The 15,641-nt window shown below is 33.6% G+C and overlaps 1 protein-coding gene across 5 annotated transcripts in view; it reads left to right on the forward strand.

The window, feature by feature from the left end:
• SENP6 (SUMO specific peptidase 6) overlaps positions 1-15,641 on the forward strand; it is a 106,101-nt gene that overhangs the window by 80,602 nt on the left and 9,858 nt on the right. For 4 of the 5 annotated variants that reach the window (XM_032484482.1, XM_032484483.1, XM_032484484.1 and 1 more), the window contains 7 exons: positions 40-234; positions 1,200-1,426; positions 2,749-2,858; positions 2,972-3,088; positions 9,922-10,044; positions 11,053-11,145; positions 14,375-14,805. In XM_032484482.1, coding sequence (XP_032340373.1) covers positions 40-234; positions 1,200-1,426; positions 2,749-2,858; positions 2,972-3,088; positions 9,922-10,044; positions 11,053-11,145; positions 14,375-14,805 — 1,296 coding nt within the window. Of the gene's footprint in view, positions 1-39; positions 235-1,199; positions 1,427-2,748; positions 2,859-2,971; positions 3,093-9,921; positions 10,045-11,052; positions 11,146-14,374; positions 14,806-15,641 lie in introns of those variants that run through there. The other variant, XM_032484487.1, reaches the window with a different exon arrangement.

Raw genomic sequence — 15,641 nt, forward strand, 5'->3', positions numbered from 1 at the left:
AAATTGATTCCCTTTCCATTTCCATTTGTTTTTCTCCAGAACCAGAAAACGATCCTGTAGGGATTACTCTAAATACCTCTGATCTGACTAAATGTGAATGGTGTAATGTCCGAAAATTACCAGTAGTGTTTCTTCAGACAACACCAGCAGTTTATCAGAAGCTGAGCGTGCAGCTGCAGATGCACATGGAGGATAAAGTTTGGAATGATTGTAAAGGAATAAATAAGTTAACAAGTAAGTTATGTAGATCAAATATAGTAACACATACAATACATTGGTTAGTAGAGTGTGAGTCCACTTTGATAGATACCGCAGGTGTATATTATCTACAGCCCGTACAGTGACCTTGTAAGATAGGTATTACTTCCCTCATTTTATAGATGAGGAAAAGACCACAGAAAGTGGATGTTCTGAAGATAAAAACCCAAGTTTACCCATTTAGAAAGTTTTCAGAATGGGTTAAAAGTCAAAAGATACATACTCTTTATTTAACACTGTATAATCTGAGTAAAATGAGTTTTTTTTTTTTTTTTTTAATGGGCTGATGGAAGTGCTCACTGTAAATCAGCCGTCAATCTGGAATCCTTGAAACTTAACCTGAATAGGAAATTTGAAAGTTCGTAGAACAGGTCTTTATCCTCTACAATAAATAGATGTGGTTCTCCAGTTTGTTTTCCTTCCCTTCTAACATTTGTGGCATAGCATAACTGGTTGTAAAATAAATACTTTCCTCAGTAATTGCTACTTTAGTGTAATGATGAGTAAGTGATAGCTGTTATTGAAGCTATAGGAGTTAGCAAATTAACGAATAGCAATTTTTACAGTTAAATCTGGAGATACTTCAGTAGGCAATTTATTTGTGTTTGACAAAAATGTTAATGGATTATATATTCAAATGAGTAAATTTATTTGGATCCTATTTAGATGAAATAAATTAGTTACATCTATGAATAGAGTTGTTCTTGAGCTGCTGCTAGAGTAATGTGTTCTGGTACCTTATTCTTCTGAGGTGACACTGTCATTGATCTTTATTCTAGTATTTGTTGTATATCCACTGTCTGCCAAACACTGTTTTGAACATCTATACCAGGATTTCTGGTGATATTCTTGGAAGTAACTAATTGTTCCTCTTTTTCTAGTATCTAACTACTTAATTTTTTTTTTCTGTCAGACTTAAGATTATATTGATTTTCTTTCAGATTTGGAAGAACAATACATAATTCTGATTTTTCAAAATGGCCTTGATCCTCAAGCAAATATGATATTTGAAAACATCATTACTGAAATTGGTATAAAGAATAATGTGTCCAATTTTTTTGCAAAAATTCCCTTTGAAGAAGCCAATAGCAGACTTGTTGCCTGCACAAGAACCTATGAAGAGAGCATCAAAGGAAGTTGTGTGCAAAAAGAAAACAAAATTAAAAATGTAATTATATCTTTAATGTAATTTTAAATAATAGCTTTAAAGGGAAATACATTTCATTATTACATTGCTCATTTGAGTTAAATCTTTTTAATCCCATTTCAGAATTATTTGCTTTTTATATGTGATTTGTAAATTGTGTTATGTCAAAACATTAATGGTGGGTAGGTGATTTGTGACACAAAGTAATTGGTACAGATCTCAGAAGTTTTTATTTTAGTTCCTTTCCACAGTCTATCCTTGTCCTTACTTTTTGTCTCCTTTCTTTTTCTCTCATACTTTTTTCTTGTTCCCCTACTCTCAGCATACATACACATACAGTACTATTTGAAATTGATTGTTACTCTATTTTATATTTGCTGATGGTTCCCAGTGGTGTCATTGGCTTCAGTACAAATAAAGGAATTTTGGTTGCTGAGATACATTTATGTGTAACATGTACATACATAGTTGAAAACTTGAAAGAATATATACTATTTGATTCTGACTCTGAACAATTCTAGAATAACTAATCATGTAGTAGATAACACTGAAGCCACCTGAATCAAAGGCCGCAGTGTAACTATAACATTGTAACTATAACGTTATAATGTTAAATAATGCAAATATAGCTTAAATACTCTAAATTTGTCTCCTACCACAGCAACTAAAGTTTGCTGAGGTAATTTATTAGAAGTACTTAAATCTTTCAACCTGCTTGCAAATTTGGAAGTAGGGCTTTCCAAGGCATAATATTGGTGAAGTTAAGCATGGCTTCACCAGAAGAGCTGTTCACACGGTTAGTGGGATGAGGAGAAGAACGGAAGGCAGAAGGGGAACCATTCCCCTTCTTTGCAGATTTGGCTACAGGAGATGATTCCAGAGGAGGAAAGAGCAGCTGGGGCCATAACACAGCAGTGATAGACTTAAATGCCAATGGAAGGCTCTTTCTTTAAGGACTCCTTGATTCTGGAGAACTGAAGCTCAGTGGACTGTGTTCCCTGAGCCTCTGCTCCCACAGTCCATGGATTGCCTACCCACTGAACTGAGGTGGGCCTCCACTCCTACAGGAAAAAAACACTGTATCTGTCATTAGGATTGTACTAACATACTCCAGTTTAATATGGGGAGTAGAAGACAGGGTATCGGAAAACCAGTGTTGAACAAAATTGTAAGAGTACCAGTGTTATAGAAGCTACAGATAAAAAGAAGGTGGACCCTGGTTTTTCCTGTTTCTTGTTTTTAACTTTTTAAAATTGGAAAGCATTCTTGCCTTCTACTTTATCTTTTTACTGAAAATTTTTCAAATTGACTTTGTGAATTGATAATTTAATTTTCTTTACCAGGTGGCACTTGAATCTAAGATACAACTTAAAAACAAACAAGACTTCCAGTTTTTTGATGATGAGGAAGAAGCTGGAGAAAGCCACACCATCTTCATGGGCCCTGTAGAAAAGTGAGAGCGCTTGTAGCACTCTTAAATTTCTTCTCCATTTTATTACATTTCTGTTTTGTACACATATATATTTTTGTTTGTTTATTTGCTTATTTTTTTACATTTTGTTACAGATTGATAGTATATCCACCACCTCCAGCTAAGGGAGGCATCTCTGTTACTAATGAGGACCTGCATTGTCTAAGTGAAGGAGAATTTTTAAATGATGTTATTATAGACTTTTATTTGAAGTAAGTTAATTTTCTACTAGCCTTTTAGCAAATTTTTAACATTTTATAATGTAGATCTTGGTTTTCTAGAGTCAAAATTGTTTGGATTTTGAATTGCATCACTGCCACTTACTATGTGACATTTGGGAAGTTATTTAATGTCTACCTGTGTTTTTTCATTTAAAAAATGGGACGAATAATAATATCCAAAATGATCATGAGAATTAAATAAGATACACATTTCCAGTGCTAGGGAGAATACCTGGCACATGCAAAGTGTTCATAAATTATAGTTTATTATATTGTTATTGCTCTAGTGCTTTAAGCCTCTAAAATTATTACTACCCTATGTTAGGTATCAGTTTGTTCACCAAGCATGAAAGTACGATTTCACTCGTTTCCTTTAATTAATTTTCACTATGTGCCAATTTTGTGCCAAGTAATGTTAGAAGTTTACGATCTTGTAGGAAACACAAATATGGGGTTACAGTATTGGTGGAAGCAGTAAAAGGGCACAGACATAGCAGAAAGAGAAAGCTTTGTTCTCTTTTGGGGGCTGGGAAATGTGAGGGACCAAGAAGCTTTCCTAGAAGGGCTCACATCATGACTCAGAATACACATGCGTATCCATGTATGTGCAGTGTGTTTTTACATGTCTAAATGTGTATGTGCTTACTGCTTTGTGATATAAAATTGGATGTATAAGAAACAAAACAACTTAACTCTCACTGTACCTAGTGCTCTAATATTTTCTAGTTTATTCAAATGTATGTCATAAGACAATTTTTTTTTAACTGGTTGTTAAAAGCTGCTGTTGATTTTATAGCCTGCAAATGGTTGCTATGCTACAAACCCATAGTTTGGGGAAAGAAAACATTGTTATCAGGAATGAAAGGTTTTGAGGGAGGGTATAGCTCAATGGCAGAGTACCTGCTTAGCATGCACGAGGTCCTGGGTTCAATCCCCAGTGCCTCCATTAAAATAAGTAAGTAAGTAAATAAACCTAATTACCTCCCCCCCAAAACAAACAAACAAACAAACAAAAGCAAACCAAAAATAAAAAAAAAAGAATTGAGAGTTTTTGATTAGAAAAATGGTGTATATTTTGAGAAGCATGTTCATTGTGGATGTCTAGATAAGTGATGATTTAAGGAAGCTGAATTAAGGTAATATAAGAAGCCTAATTAAACAGTTGGAGTGAAGAGGAAATAATTAAATAATTTAAGAGGTAGAGTCGTTTAGCAGGAGTCCAGGACTGATTGAGTGGATATTAAACAGGAGAAAAATAAATAGGTGCCAAATAACTCCTAGTTTTCTTACTAGTGACATGTGCTAAATGATTTTGCCACTAACTGAAGCAGTGAATGTAGATGCAGAACAGGTTTGGGTGGAAGAGGGGACAACTTCCCTTTTAGATAACTGTGATACAACGAAAGGGTTAGTGCCAAACAGTTGTATATATGGTTCTAGAGGTCAGGCTTTACTTTACAAGTGATAGTTTAATTACTAGAATGTATGAAATTGCATAGGTAGGGATATAGAGTGAGAAAAACAGCTGTAAGGACAGAACTTGAGTAGATTTTAAGAGATAAACAGGAAGGAAAGAGGCTCCCACAAATAAATTTTAAAGGTATTTGAGAGGTAACAAGAGAAATTCAAAGGTGAAAGCTTTAAAGGTACATTTGGTGATATCATTTCAGCAGAGGTTAAGCAGATAAAGGCTGAGAATAACTTTGCGGCACAATGGTCCTGAGCTAATTAAGATCAAATGTATAACTGGACTTGCATCCTGGTCTCTGGGGGAAACTGAGGCATCCTTCCTTCCCCCCCATCCAGCAGAGGTGGTATCAGTGGAGGCCTTGTAGGGAGCCTCCCATCCCCACCTGTCAGTCACATGGAGCCCTTCTACCTCTGATATTAATGGTGGCCTACCAGAGAACCTGAATTTCTATCCCCCACTTGGCAGTAGTGGAGTGGTGTCACTTCACCCACTGGAATATGCTGCCAGGGGAGGCCTACTAAAACACAAGAATTAAATAAGATCCAGAATCTTGTAATCCTCAAATAACCCAGATTTCAATTGAAAATTTGTCTCACCAAGAACCAGAGAGATCTCAAATTGAGTGAGAAAAGGCAATAGTCAGCACTGAGATGGCACAGATATTAGAATTATCTGACAAAGATTTTAAAGGATTCATCATAAGAATTCTTTAAGGAATAGTTAAGAATATAGGTGTGAAGCCTCTGAAAAATGTAGGAAGATATAAAGAAGAAAGAAATGGAAAGTTTAGAACTAAGACTACCATAACAAATAACGTTAACAGCTAGGCCCAAGAGCAGAATAGAGAGGACAGAGGAGAGAATCAGTGAACTAGAAGACAGAACATATCACTAACTACATTCAATTTAAATGCACTAAATGTATCAAAAGACCAAGACTGGTAGAGTGAATGAAAGAACATAACTATGTCCTGTCTAGAAAAAATTCACTTAAAGATAATGATATATATATATATATATATATATAAAGGAAAGGATGGAAAAAGATATACAATGCAAATATTAAAAGAAAGCAGGAGTTATATATTAATATCAGATAAAGTAAATTTGAGAGGAAGACAATTGCCAGGGATAGAGAGGGACATTGTACAATGATAAGGAAGTTAATCCACCAGTAAGATTTAGTAATACTAAATAGGTGCGTGCCATACAGTACAGCTACAAGATACGTGAAGGAAAAACTGATAGATCTAAAAGGAGAAACAGGCAAGTCCACAAATACAACTGGGTACTTTAATTTCCCTCTATCAACAGTTGATAGAACAACTAAACAAAATTAACAGGGATAGAGAAGAACTCAACAACACCATCAATAAACAGGATTTACTTACTCAACATCATGGAGTAATATTATATTCCTTTTTGTGTTAACTATACCCCCTTTCCAAAGGAACTGTTTTTCCTTTTGAAGATTTAATGGAAATGGATTATGTTTCAGTAAGTTATAAAATGTGTCAGAGACATGCTGGCGAGAGAAACTGTCCTAGATTTTAAATGCCTAACTTTGCAGACATAGAATCCTTTGAGACCTAACAGACACATTCAAGGACAAGTTCAAACAAAGTTCTTGATAGGTAAATCAAAAGGTATTGTTTCTCTCATAAAAATGTCAAACAAGCATATGAAAAGATCCTCAACATTATTAATCATCAGAGAAATGCACATCAAAACCACAATGGGTTATCACCTCACACTCATTAAGATGGCCACTATCAAAAAGACAAAAAAGCCCAAACCCAGAAAAGAACTGGAGAGAATGTGAACAAATTGGAACCCTTGTGCGCTGCTGGTGGGAGTGTAAAATGGTACAGCCTCTGCAGAAAACAGTATAGCAGTTCCTCAGAAAATTAAAAACGGAACTACTGTATGATCTAGCAAGCTCACTTCTGGGTTTATGTCCAAAAGAATTGAATGTAGGGTCTCAAAGAGATATTTGCACACCCATGTTCATAGTAGCATTATTCATAATAGCCAAGAAGTGGAAGCAACCCGGATGTCCATTGATGGATGAGTGTATTAAGCACAATGTGGTATATACATACAATGGAATATTATTCACCCTTAAAAGGGAAGGAAACCTGTCATGCTACAGCATGGGTAAATCTGGAAGACATTATGCAAAGTGAAATAAGATACCCACAAGAAGACAAACACTGTATGATTCTGCTTACATGAGATATCTGAAGTAGTCAAATTCATAGAAAAAAAAAGTAATGGTTACCAGAGGCTGAGGGGCACGGGAAAAGGGAGTTGTTAATGGACATAGAGTTTCAGTTTTGCAAAATAAAGAAGTTTTGGAGATCATTTTCACAACAATGTGAAAATACTTAACACTATTGAATTGCACACTTAAAAATGGTTAATAGTGCAAATTATATTATGCTTTTCTCCCCCATAATTTTAAAAAGAATATGTTATCCCTTAATCCGAGTATATGCTACCTTAAACCAAACTACTGAAAAGCTGTGACTGTGTAGAATAACACTGCTGTTGTTGGATAAAAGTGTGTTCTGTGAACATCAGGTAGGTCAAGTTGTTTGATACTGCTATTCAGATCATTTTTGTCCTTACTTTCTCTCTGCTTGTTCTGTCAGTTATTGAGAAAGTCTGTGATCTCCAACTATAATTATTGATTTGTCTATTTCTTCCTATGTATTTGAAGCTCTTTTGGGTACATACATGTTTATGTCTTCTTGGAGAATCAATACGTTTATCATTACATAATGTTCCTCTTTATTCTTGATGATCTCCTTGTTTTTAATCCTATTTTGTTCAAAATGAATATAACTCCTCCAGCTTTCTTTTGGTTTGTGTTTGCATGGTATATATTTCTTCACTCTTTTACTTTTAACCTATTGAGATCCTTAATATAAAATGTTTATTTTTGAAAGCATGTAATTGGGTAAAAAATAAGTTGAACCTCCTGTATTTTATTTACATTTTAGTTTATTCTATTTCATACTTCAGAAATCTACACTTCTTGCATTACAGTAGAAATTTTATGGTCTTTTTTTAATTCTCTTGAAATTCTTTACATTTTCAGGAGGCTTCTTGACATCTTATAGTTAGACTTTGAAACAAATTTTATACAGTAAATTTACATTGTCTACAAGTTCTGCCTTTTCTGATGCAAATCACTATTCCAAATAAAGTAGAGATTCTAACAAAAATCATGATTTTTTTTTAAAATCAGTGTTTATATTTCTCATGACATTTTTAGAAGTGAATTAAAAAGAGGAAACTTCTTAAAACTTCACTATTAAAGTAAGTAATTCAGCTGCTATCAGAGCTGCTCATTCTTTTCCATTTCTAACTCTACAAGCTAGAAACAAACTTTTAAAGTTTGCCAATATTATAAGAAATAGAAGGGCATTACATCTAGAGAATGTTACAATGCAGAGAAGAAAATAATTATTTTAATAAAAATTACTTACAAATCCTTAAATTCATCTTTTAACTTCATCCTACAATCAAATGTCATGATTGAGTTGTTAGATTGTCCACTTTATAAAATAGCAAGTGAACTGCTTCACTGTGGCATTCAATATTTAAATAAATGATACACACTGAAAGAAAAAAACTGCACCTCAATGAAAGAAATTCCCACAGGTTTTTTGGTAATAAACTTGGATTTTCCTTTTAATTCTAAAATAAGAGACAGAGCTGTCCAACTAAAGTGAATAGTTCTAATACATGTACATAAAAAACCCCAGAACTATGTATAGTCATGGCTATACTTACGGATGTATATCAGATCAGAAAAACAAAATAGTTATGTTAAATTAAAAGGCATGCATTTGTTTACATATGAAGTAGAGAATAGAGTCAGTTTTCTTAAATCACCAATAACTTTCCTTGTTTAAGTTGAATTATTCCTTTGTCTGTTTGATTCAGTTTACGAAGTAGCCATTGTAGTTTGTGCTGGTAAAAGGCAGCATGGCTCACCTATGATGGTTAGCCCCTAAAGTCAAGTCTCGTTCACTACATGCTTTGTTTTAAGTATATATGTAGAATTCAGCAGTTGATTTAAACTCTGTCATGAGCTGATTCACCGTCTTGTGTCTTCTGTGGGGGCACACTGAGTTGCCCTAAGGCAAGAAATCGGTAAGTTATGTCCTCCTCAGAACTTAAGCTTTAGAATTACCTAATATTATGATAAAAGTGACAGGTCTCGGAAATGTGCCCTCTGGCTATTTGCTGTTTCTGTGTAACATTTCACAAGGCTTTTATATTATCCTCATTTTAATAAATGAATATATTCATAAGCTTGAAATTTGTGTAGCTCCTTTGAGGAAATTTGGAACATAAACAGTTAAATTTAATGTATCATTATTTCCCTTTGTGATCTAAAGGATTATTGCTGTTTGTTTTGATGTAGACCTATAGAAAAAAAAACAAGGCAAGAAAAAATGAAAACTAATGTAAGATCACTTTAAAGAATCATTGTTATAACCTCACCACTGTACAGGTTCTTTTCTGTTTTTATAAAAATAATTTATGGCTGAATCTTCATGGTTTATTAGCTGAACTGTTTAAAACAAAATAAAGATACATAAAGATAGTAGCTTTATTGAGATATAATGCACATAGCCTATGATTCAGCCATTTAAAGTGTATAATTCAGTGGTTTTTAGTGGGTTTTAGTATATTCATACAGTTGTGCCTCTGTCACCATAATCGACATTAGACCATTTTTATTCCCCAGGAGAACCTCACTACCCATTAGCAGTGACTCCCCATTTCTCTCCAGCCCCGCCCCCAGCTCTAGGCAGCCACCAGTCTCCGCACTATCTCTGTGGATTTGCATATTCTGAACATTTCATATACATGGAATCATAAAATATGTGGTCTTTGAGGACGAGCTTCTTTCACTGAGCATAATATTTTCAAGGACCTTCTATGTTACATCATGTTTCAGAACTTTATTTTTATGGCCAAATAATACTCCATTTATGGATATATCACATTTTGTTTTTCCACTTATCAGTTGTTGAACACTTCTGTCATTTCTATTTTTTGGCTGTGCTAAATAATCTTTTGATGTTCATAAATGTGCCCTTGTTTCAAAGGATTAGATCTTTCAAATCCTAGTTTTACTCTCAAACTCATTACTTAAGAATAATCTGGTAGTAATCATTGTCTGGAATATGAAATAAACTTTGTTAATAACTTGTTTAAGTTTAAAGAAATAGAGATTGATGGTGGAAATAGGTATTTGATCACTGTGTGACTATTTTTAGTATAAAGTAAAATGTTAAATTCATTATATTTGGAATCTTTTTTTTATAAAATAGGTATTTGGTGCTTGAAAAATTGAAGAAAGAAGAAGCTGACCGAATTCATATATTCAGTTCTTTTTTCTATAAACGCCTTAATCAGAGAGAGAGGAGAAATCTTCATGAAACAACTAATCTATCGTAAGTCAAGCTCTTTGAAAATATTTAAGATGTAGTAAGTCATTTAACTGATATTTTACCAAGTTAAACTTATTTGTATTGAAGTAACAATATTTAGTCCTATTATCAATTGGCAAAACTAATATAATTGATAATACTCTAAAGCCTCAAGAATACCTGGAATTTATAAAGGTGTAATATCTAGATCAGTATGTCCCAAATATGTCTGATAGTTTAAAAAAGTGAAATTACTTGGATACTAGTTAAATACAGATAGTTCTGTTTTAATCCTAGATGTTCCATCCATAATATCTAACAGAGGAGCCTGTGAATCTGTAATTTTAGTAAGTTCTTTGGATAATTCCCTCGCTAGTTAAGGAAATACTATTCTACATATAAGGCCTGAGTAATTTTGTTTATAATTTCTCTCCACATAGTGACTGCATCTGGCTTTAATACTTTCTGGTAATTGGTCATAAGCTATACACAAAGAATTGGTACTTTTTTTTTTTTTTTGGCCATAAGTGCTGTTAGGTGTCTTGAATTAATGGCAGCTATGCATTATGTAAATAATATTTTCTAGTATATCAGTGATTCCTGATTTTACACCTTAGAGTTGATGATAGTGATTGGTTTTCACCAGTGCTGGTTGTCTGTCCTGCTTCATGTACTGTAAGATACTGCTCACTTTTCCTGGTGTCTTCTCCTCAGTTGTTTTAGGTCATGGTCTGAAATGCTTTTCAGTATCATTGCTAAAACCAGTTCTGCAACAATAAAAATAGTAGCTCTGGTCCACTGTAGTAAGTAGTAGCAAGAATTAACCTCTTTCTTCCAGATTCAGTGATGGGCAGTTTTACATCTTCCTACTCCATCTCAAATGTTCTGCTTTCTTCTCACAACTTGTTAAATCATCTTACAGAACTTTTTGCTCTATTAACATCTTAATCTTCGTGATTTATGAATTGCTGCATATAAGCTGAAATGCTAGAAACATTTCAGAAGCTTGATAATTTCTCCCTTGTCTTACAGAATACAACAAAAGCGACATGGGAGAGTCAAAACGTGGACCCGGCATGTAGACATTTTTGAGAAGGATTTTATTTTCGTACCCCTTAATGAAGCGTGAGTAAGAGTTTCCCTTATGTAAATGTGACGGCAGTTTTTAGAAAATGTGTTTATGAGGTGAATAAATCATCCATTTTTAAACTTCTTTCTGATACTTATTGTATATATTTATACTTACACTGCTTATTTTATGGAAATTAATGCGGTTTTCCAGTGACATGTAAGATACTGAACTTTAGAGACACCAGATAGATCTTTTCACGTTTCATTTTATTCATCAGTATGGAATAATGTCATTTTTTTAAAATGGTGCTTTGTGTCTAGCAAACATCCTATAGAAAAGGTTAGAGAAAGATGATTAGATCACATAGTAGAATTTGAATCTTTAGTTTAAAGCTATACTTTAGCTCTTAACCAAAAAGAAGAATAAGTGGCTGGATTTATGTCATTTGCTCATTGAAAACCATGTTTACCACTTAAAGCTATTTCCTAAGTAAATTGGGGAAGTTAAACAGTGTGTATTATTCTCACCCAATGACTAGAGGCATAGATACATAGGATAGTAGTATTATACAGTTTAGACTTGAGAGTTTTTGTATTGGATTTTTAAAAATTTCCTACGCCTGCCAGCCGGAGACCCCAGGAATACCCCTATAAATGTTGCACAGTGAGGGTTACTCCTTGGACCCTGGGAGAACACACACCATGGGCAACCGTGGATCATCCCAGTAAAAGTGTGGTTGATAGAGCCTGTAACAGGATTTGGGCTTTGGTTTGGCAGTTTAGGGGGAGGTCAAAGGAAGCAGTGGTTTGTTTGGGTAAAGAAGTAACATTCACTCATTTAGCAAAAAAAGAACATTTGGTGTTTTAGGGGGTTGCATTGTGACCTTATATTTGTCTCTGCTTAGATTTTGAAATGGCCTTACTTTGTCTCATTTTATCATGGTTGCATAGTAACCTTGTGTGAAGTTGATATTCTGTATGATTGTTTATGTCTAAGAAGACTGCCAGGATAGCTTCTGAATGTGCTCTTTTTTCTCACTATGAAAAACAAATTTCACTCTATGGTATAATCAAATTCTGCTTATTTAAAGTCATGCTTTAATCATAAGACCTGTGCTCGCTAATTAGCCCAGCCAAAGATAGGTAGGCTAGATTAAAACACTGGTTTTGGCTGTAAAGCCCAACTCCTTCAAAGCTATATATTCAAGTCAAACATAGTATCATAATAAAATTTAGAACTATGTTTAAAACTAATCTTTAATTTCTTCATTTTCCTCAGAATAAGGTTTCTTGACATTAATATGTCATATAACTTAACAAGTGAGCTTCCCACTAGGTTAAAGGGAGCATATACCTAAAAAGCCATTTGTCAGAAATTAATTATAAAAATTTAAATTAGAAATATAATTTGAGGCACACGTAGTTTAACAACAGAGGCACATCCCTCTTTGTCACTGTATCTGATGTGGAGGGAAGCTACATTCATTGCTTTCAGTCATCTTGGTGAAAGGTAGATAATGAACAAAGGTGTTAGTAAAGTGTTCTGCAAGAGATCTATCCATTTGTAGATGGGAAGAATAGCCTCCGGATCATGAGGGTTCTTTTTTTTTTTTTTTTTTTTGAGATGTAAAGAAATACTTATATCCACTAATTATGTTAGATAGGCATATATTTGTCATCTGTTTTATTTTTAATTTTCCTGGTCGTAATTTCTTCAAGGTAAAAGTTTATATGCTTTTTAAAATTTAAATTGTTGTCATAATTGACAGGAGCAGAAATTTAACATTTAGATCTAATCCATCTTTAAGTGAAGTTACTTATGTTAGCCTCGTCTCCCATGGATAGACTTAAGGTTAAGGTAGCTGCTATTAAAAGGGATCATAAAAGTAAAACCTGGCTCTTAGAGGTTGGAAGTGACCTCAAAAGCTTTCTCTTTTCAGCTAGATGCAGGAAGAATTTTTCCAAGTTTTTAGGTGAAGCAACAGAAAAATTATGGCTTATCTATATTATCATAACTGCAAAATGTTTAGAACTGTGATAGACTTTGAGAATCACTGTATTATACCATACTTAGCTAGTTTTTAAAACACGTTCTTCACATTTTAACATTTCTGAAATTGAGATAACCTTCCAGTCAGCTGTGTCTTAGAGTTGAAGTGAGGAAGGTGGTGTGCTGCTCTTCTCCTACCCCAGCCTGACCTAAGTCCATAGGATGCCGAGGTTAATAATTAAAAACGGAGAGCAGCATTCCTCCATCTGGTCTTTACAACACTGACAATGAAGCCAGCCTCTGTGGCCTTTCTGCTTATGCTGTCTGGTGAAGAGATGTGCTGTTTCTTAGTATTACCTTGGGGGAATTTGACATTTTTCAGAAATAGAATATAGAATAGCTTTTATCCATGTCAAGATAATTCATTTTTCATTCAGTAAATATCTGTTGAACACCCTAATATATGACATGTATAGCCTGTTCATTATATCCCAGCACATAATACTGTGCCTACCAAATAGTAAGCCTTTAATAAAATTCATTAGGTTAATGAATATTAACCAATATTAGCTGTACAGCTTCTTACTCATGGCTTATACCCTACTTTTGGGAACTGTGATAACCTGAATTTGGCTATATCATGAGCACCCACTTGACAGCTGGAATCCTATTAATACTTGAAGTTTTGTTATGATTAGATTGGATGTATTATTTTAATTTAATATATTTTATTTCAATATAGCATGAGACAAAGAATTTTCAGTATTAAGAAATTCCTGCCTTATTAATAAGAAAAACACAGATGTGGTAAAAGTTTTTAAAAAGCAGTTATGTGTAATATTTAGAAAATGTTCAAAATTATAAAGTCTAATTAGACTTCTGAAGACATTTTAATCTTGAGGCTAGTTTTTTATTGTCATAAATAGGGCAAAGGAAACATAATTGGGAATGATGAATTGCAGAGATGTACTTCACATTTTGTTAAATTGCCTGAAAAACAATGAATTTCATTTTGAATGAAAATTTCATTCAAAGCAAGAAACGGTTCAAAGGATTATTAGCAAAAGTGAATGCAGACTATGTAATTCTGACAAAAATTATGTTATTTTTGAATAGACACTGTATTCTGTTAATCGATCATGTAAACAAGTGGATAATTTGAGAATTGAAAAAATTGGGCATACTTAATAAATTTGTTTACAAAAGCTTTAGGAAAAAACATTTTAATATTTATTGCCAAATATAATAAACTTTTCTAATAATATATTCAGTAGTTTCATTTGTTTTTTACAGTGCACACTGGTTTTTGGCTGTTGTTTGTTTCCCTGGTTTGGAAAAACCAAAGTATGAACCTAATCCTCATTACCATGAAAACACAGTCATGCAAAAATGTTCAACTGTAGAGGACAGTTGTATTTCTTCTCCTTCAGCCAGTGAAATGGACAGTTGTTCACAAAACTCTTCTGCCAAGCCTGTAATTAAGAAGATGCTAAACAGAAAGCATTGCGTAGCTGTAATTGATTCAAATAATGAACAGGAAGAAAGTGACCCTCGTTATCGGAGAAACATAAGCAGTGTGAAATGTAGTCTGAAAAAAATAAATCATACTGCAAGTGAAAATGAAGAATCGAATAAAGGAGAATCTGCATGCCAGAAAGTTGTTGATAGGACTAAAAGTGAGAATGGCCTACAGAATGAATATTTAAGTTCTATGCACCATACAGGTATGTTTCTAAATGTTTTAAAGAATCAAAGAATTCAGAATAAGTTGGATATTTTTAGAAATAGGATTAAGATTTCAGGGTGCACTTTTTAAAAGTCAGGTTTATTGAGGTATAATTTACTTACAGTAACATTCACTCATGAATATAGCTCAGTGAGCTTTGATAAATGTATACAGTCATGTAATCACTATAACAATCAAGATTTAGAACCTTTCCTTTACTCTAAAAAATTCCCTTGTGCCCCCTTGATAGTCAGTCTCCTCCTCTCACCCTTACAGAGAGTGCAGTTTTAAAATTGTAGTACAAGGTCTACAGTTTCCATTTATAGGAACTTGGATTGATTTTTATTTCATGGAAATTTACTTATTCAGCATATACAGTAGATGCACAGTCTTAGATCTGTAAGGCGAATTAGTTCGATCTTCTCAATTTACAGATAAGCAAATTGAGATCAAGTGGCAAGAGGCAGAAATTAAAGCTTTCTCCTCCAAATAGTTGTTGACATTCAAACTAAAGGTTAGTTCCTATTCCTCACTCTTATTCATGGTTTTCAATGGGAAGAAGGGCACTGATCCAACCTCTGCTTTTTTATTTCCCTTCAGTTCTAATAATTTTTTTTTCCCTTGAACCAGTTCCATATTTCTGACCTTGTTATAGAAATCTAAGGTTTCTCTTCAAATAGGTAAATTTTATATCAAGGCAGCTACATAATTTCCACTCCAAACAAAAGTAAAATAGTCTACTTTCTAAACCCATAATATGCTGTAGTATGTACTTTCAAACTTACTGAACTATGAATAGATCTAATAAATTTTCTGTGGAGGAAAAATACTCAG

The sequence above is a fragment of the Camelus ferus genome, chromosome 8 (genome assembly GCF_009834535.1).
Source record: "Camelus ferus isolate YT-003-E chromosome 8, BCGSAC_Cfer_1.0, whole genome shotgun sequence".
In the NCBI taxonomy this organism is placed as follows: Eukaryota; Metazoa; Chordata; class Mammalia; order Artiodactyla; family Camelidae; genus Camelus; species Camelus ferus.